The 5,471-nt window shown below is 49.6% G+C and overlaps 1 protein-coding gene across 1 annotated transcript; it reads left to right on the forward strand.

The window, feature by feature from the left end:
* Window positions 1-4,403: 4,403 nt before the first annotated feature.
* LOC123049731 (uncharacterized) lies at window positions 4,404-5,246 on the forward strand. Its single transcript, XM_044472616.1, has 2 exons — window positions 4,404-4,522; window positions 4,602-5,246. Exons 1-2 carry the CDS (start codon window positions 4,482-4,484, stop codon window positions 4,984-4,986), a joined length of 426 nt encoding a protein of 141 aa, XP_044328551.1. The 5' UTR covers window positions 4,404-4,481; the 3' UTR covers window positions 4,987-5,246.
* Window positions 5,247-5,471: the final 225 nt, after the last annotated feature.

Genomic DNA, 5,471 nt, shown 5'->3' on the forward strand with positions numbered 1-5,471 from the left:
GGGACCATAGTGCTGTGGTTGCTGCCATGTTGAACTGCCAGGTTGGTCAGGACGGGGTGGCCTAGTTGTCGGCTGATGTGCTAGACGTGGACGTGGTTGATGTCGGTGCGTGGAGTGACGCGGTTGCTGCTGCTGGTGCTGAACAACGTCGGTTCTCCGGGTGCACGTGATAGCCTCGTACACAGTCTGTATCTTATTCTGAATTCTTTCCAAGAAGGGCTGTAGCACTGGACGGTGCTGAAGAAGAGGTCCAGACGACAGTGATCGTCCAAAGGTGGTCACGTCTGCGTAGAGTTCGTGTGTCAAGGTAGCCTGCAAATTTCCATGACGATTAATAATGTCTGTCTCTTGCACGTCAAAGTATGTGACAACATTACTTAAAGAAAATAAATCTTACCGCATACTGCCTAGAGCCCGAAGTGTCATAGCTCGGGTACATATCCGACGGAGTAGGATCCGGTATCTCCTCTGGGTGGGAATGCTCAACGATGCGTAACCGTGTTTCGGTCATGTAGCGCCGCAAATAGAGATTGAATTCATCCAGATCAAAATCGTGATTCTCGTGCCATAGATGTGTGTTTGTTGTCTCCCATTCTATAACATACGGCTCTAGTCTAACTAGCCAGTCAGTAGTTGTCCTGGTCGTGCCCTCCTTGTCGTCCTAAAATTATGGTGTGTGTTCAACAATTACCTAAAGCTTCGAATGGAGTACTATGAAAGATAATGCAACATTGAAAAACTGGTTAATACCTGTGGATGTGTGCTGGCACCGGGTTCTCTATAGGGGGAGGCAGCTCCAACTGCAGAAGACCAAATTGCCTCATAACCCTCTATTGTGCCATCTCCTCGACGAAGACATCAAAGATGATCTTTGATTTTGTCATCCAATAATCTCGGTCCCTTGTGCATAGCACAGACATACCACCAGGGTATCTCGCTTGTACGGCTGCTTCCGTGTAGGGCTGCCAGATGACCCCGGTGTATGCATCGAACTGCTCGTTCAATGTTGTGTATGCCTTCTTTTTGACGTCTATCTCTGAAATACTTGACGGTGCCATAGAAAATACCCTCAACGATGGCTGTAAGTGGCAATGCCCGGTTTCCTCTGAGGACAAAGTTGTATGTTTCCGCGAGGTTCGTTGTCATGACACCGTACCTTGCTCCATGTGTGTCATGTATCAAAGACCACCTCTCCAGAGGCTCATGCTCTATCCACTGCTCGAAGGTTTTAATTGACCTCCCGAGCCTTCTCCTAATACCAGGTGGGTCAAAGCCTGGCAGGTCACATAGCCCAACAGGCTCCTCCTCCACGGCCGCTGTTCCTGTTGCCAACTGTGCAGCTACTGCTTCAACATGTGCCCTCACCGCTGCATCTCTTGCAGCTTTCCTGTCCCTCACGTGTCTCTGCGTGCACACATTAAGTCTGCCGCGTATCAAATTGTACTTCCATAACTGGTTCTGCTTGCAGAGTTTTTTGAACAGATTCATCAGGTTCTTATTTCTAAACTGCGAGAAGAAATTAGCCCCCAGATGGCGCATGCACCAACGGCTCTGCAAGTCCTGCCATGGAACTTGTTCCTCAGGGCCTGGGTTTGTCATGTCCTTATCGCACTGAGTATACCTGCATGCCTGTCATGAAGGATGCACACATTGGGCTTCTCCTTCACAACTGATATTTTCAACTGCCTGAAGAACCATGTCCAACTTTCAATGTTCTCACTCTCCACAAAAGCAAATGCCAGTGGGACGACTTGATTTTGGCCGTCTTGACCTATGGCTGTCAGGATCTGACCCTTGTACTTGCCTGTGAGAAAAGTACCGTCAACACATCGGCAATGCCTGAAAGCTTCGATGCATACACCGAAAGAGAAGAAGAGACGATGCAACACCCTCACAGTTGGGAACTCTGGCATGAACATGTCTTGGATATCGATATAGGTGCCTGGATTCCGCTGCTGCAGGGTGTGGAGGAGGTGGAGAACAGAGTCATATGCATCAAAATAAGAACCAAATCTCCTCTCAAGCGCTGCATGCTTAGCCCTCAAGCCTTGCCATAAGAAATTCTGTACTTGAACCTGGCGAAGGCTTTTGTCTGGACTGCCTTCACTTCCATAGCTTTGCCCTGCACTATCTCATCGTAAAACAACCGAGCAATAAGCGTGGATGAAAGGTTGGCATGATCTTCAGGGATGCAGGGAATAAGACAAGTGTGATTGACTAAGTCACTTATCACCCAATTTGTGCCATACTTAGGGAGAAAGCCGTGCACCCTGGCGGGACAATCTGCGTTCTTGCATACCATTGTCAGGAATTTCTGACTCGACACCTGAGCTGTGAAAACCCTTTGCGTGGACATTGCCCAATTAATTATTGCATCCTTCAGGGCTTGCTTGTTAGGATACATAGCACCCGTCGCAATATTGTTCTGGTGATATTGCCAGGCTGAATCATGTACATCATTCACGGTCATTGCAGATGAGAAGTCATGATTCCATGATGCAGGATTCGGGACCTCCTCTGCATTTTCTTCTTCATCTGACTCGTCAAAATCATCGGCATGACCCCTTTCAACATCGGTGTCTTCTTCTTCCATCTGGTCCTGCATGTGCCCATCTACCTCGTCAGCGTCCACCTCGCCATTGTAATCACCATCGGCATTTCCTCCTTGTACCTGACTACTCTGCCCTGATTCATAACCATAAGCATTTCCTCCTTCTACCTGACTGCTCTGTCCATGTTCGTAACCATCATCTAGCATTTGACATAGATAACTGCCTCCCTACACTGCTATGACCAGGATCGTAGCCACCCTCGCCTTCATGTGCAGTGACCTCCTTCACGACGGGAAGCACTAAAGCAACATGATTGCATCCCCTTCGTTCACAACCTTGTAACCACCGCACCCAATCGGAGTCTCCCTCTATTGGCCTCAAATAAAAGTAAATTATTGAACTTGACCGTGTCCACAATGCATGAACACCGACGGTGTGTGTTTCAGTATCAAGACCTAAACTTGCCGCAATCCATTCTTTCAACTGACTGACTGACCATGTTTGTGGTGCGCTCATTGGCACCTCTATGTGAGTAAATTCACTGAGATCTGCTCCCATCTCAGTTGTTTGGACAGTACCAGGACCGTAGTAAATCTGAACTTCACTACATCGGACATCTCGACTCACCTATTTTTTTTCAACAACGAAATACAAGTATTAAGCAACAACTTAATATCCCCACTAACAAATATTAGACATGTCTATATATTACCTAGCTATATATTACAGAATATTAACGGAGCAACTAATACAATTCACACACCTATAAGTATATTACGAATATTTGCCGTAGCAACTACAAATATTGACAGATTAATATATTTGGCTGGACTGCCTATATTACGGACCTTTTTTCGGAACTACTACAAATACTGACACTCCTAAATACTTGACATCCACATATAGTACGGAATATTACCGGAGCAACTACACATTTTTACACAACTAATTAGTTGACATCTAAATATATTTACGTATACTACCGGGGCAAATAACAATAATCGCACACCTAATTTATTTCTCATCGAAACATATTAACAAATACTACCGGAGCACCTACGAAAAATAAAATGTTTGCTGAAATATACCCTTGAAGAGTGCATGCGAACGAAGAACGATGAACGGCGGCCACCAAACTGCCGGTGCTCCGCCTCCAACGAAGAACGACGAACGACAGCTTCACCTCCACCACACTGCCCCAACTTCACCACCACCACCTCCACCAAAATGCTCACCACGACCACCACGAGCTACCCCATCGATAGATCGAGACCTCTTTTGGCTGCCCTAACTGAGTTGAATCCATTCACGGTGCCAAAATCGTAAAAAACTTGCTCATTTAGGTGTATAAATTGGTGGCATTTTTGTGTAGAGAGAGGAGAAGGTAAGAACAGAAGAAGAACAGAAGAAGAAGGGAGGAAGGGGAGGATAAGGCCGCAGGGAGCCGGCCAGCCGCGCGCAAGGTGGGGCCGCATCCTGTCGGCCAGCAGCTGGCCGATCGGCCCGCGGCAGGCCGACAGGGGCACGCCCGCGCCGACAGCTCCCTCCCTCCCCCTCGCGACGTGGCCAGCCCAATCCGAGGCCGACGCGTGCCAGGCGGGCCAGCAGTCGGCCAGCAGCAAGCCGATCGGCCTGCTATGGGCCGATTAGGTCCAGTCGGCCCGCTGCGGGCCGACGGTGTATTATTTGTGAAAAATATTTTTTCGACGTAATATTTGTGTAATTTAATATAAAAAAAGTATTATTTAAAAAAAATTAGCCTTTCTCTAAAATTGTTTGGACGGCGCAGTCTGGGGGGGATGTACGAGTACGACGGCTGTACCCCTGTCCTGCTCCTGTGTCTCATATCAATTCCCTTTTTCGATTGGGGGCAAAGACCACACTAAACCGGCAACAAATTGGGCGCTCGAGGTCTGTCTGGATCTAATCATGGCGATCCCCGGAGCGACGACGCCGGCGTTGGCCTCTGGGTGAGTTAAATTCTGCTTCTATCCTTGTTCTTCGTTGACTCTAGGGCTTACGAGCTTGCTCCGCGCGCTGGTACTACAGATCGACGGGGGCGACAACCGATTCAGCGGTGCGCGAGGTGGCGTACGTTTTGGGCGCCGCCGGTCCGGCCGTGGCCGATTCGGTCGTAGGCGTGGACTCGCCAGAGATGCGGCTGTTGGATCAGGGCCGGGCGCTTCTGGGCCAGGTTGGCGCCTTGTCTGATATCGAGTTCTCCGGTGCGTTCAGTTCTAGGGGCGGAGGTGTGGCGTCGGCAGGCGCCGGCGACGGGGCGCGCACCGTCGACTCATGCGCAATTCAGTCCTTCCGACCCGGTGCCCCAACAGCTGCAAACACCACCTTCCGTCCTGCATTTATTTTCAAACTGAATGATGAACAAATACAGAAAACGGGTTCATCAATGGATCGAGTGTTCAGTGCAACTTAGTGCCTGGTTCGGGCATTCGTAGAACCGGATGTCGGGTTCCGGTTTTTCCGGACACATACCACCTTATCCTGGTCCCGGGGCACCTTGGGCACAAGATCAATGGCAGCGGTGTTGGAGTTGCCCGGAGACGACGAGCAGACAAGGAGCTCCGGGACATCTCGGCACAGCGGCGATGGATCAGAACAGCAGGATGCTTCTGCGTGGTGGAAAAGGACGTTGCCACTTGCCAGCGATCAGTACTGCCGTTCGTCGTGGTGGAAAGAGTTTTTCGTCCTTCCGCCTGCGAGCGTACTCGGCGTGTCAGATCGTACTGTCAGGCGCCGAGCTTCGAATACACATATACGCTATATATCGCTGTCCAACGCTTACCTATACTCTAACTAGCACTCTCGGCTGATTCGAATCGCGACGGCACGCGCGCCGTCGATTCGGTGCGTGCAGATGCCACTGCGTCCATGGATGCACTTCTCAACACCAGCATAGCT

This window comes from Triticum aestivum, chromosome 2D (genome assembly GCF_018294505.1).
Source record: "Triticum aestivum cultivar Chinese Spring chromosome 2D, IWGSC CS RefSeq v2.1, whole genome shotgun sequence".
In the NCBI taxonomy this organism is placed as follows: Eukaryota; Viridiplantae; Streptophyta; class Magnoliopsida; order Poales; family Poaceae; genus Triticum; species Triticum aestivum.

Bases quoted from the DNA above. Each gene is read 5' to 3' on its own strand.
- LOC123049731 (XM_044472616.1), top strand. From the start codon at position 4,482: ATGGCGATCCCCGGAGCGACGACGCCGGCGTTGGCCTCTGG. The intron at 4,523-4,601 runs GTGAGTTAAATT...CTGGTACTACAG, and splicing joins ACGCCGGCGTTGGCCTCTGG to ATCGACGGGGGCGACAACCG.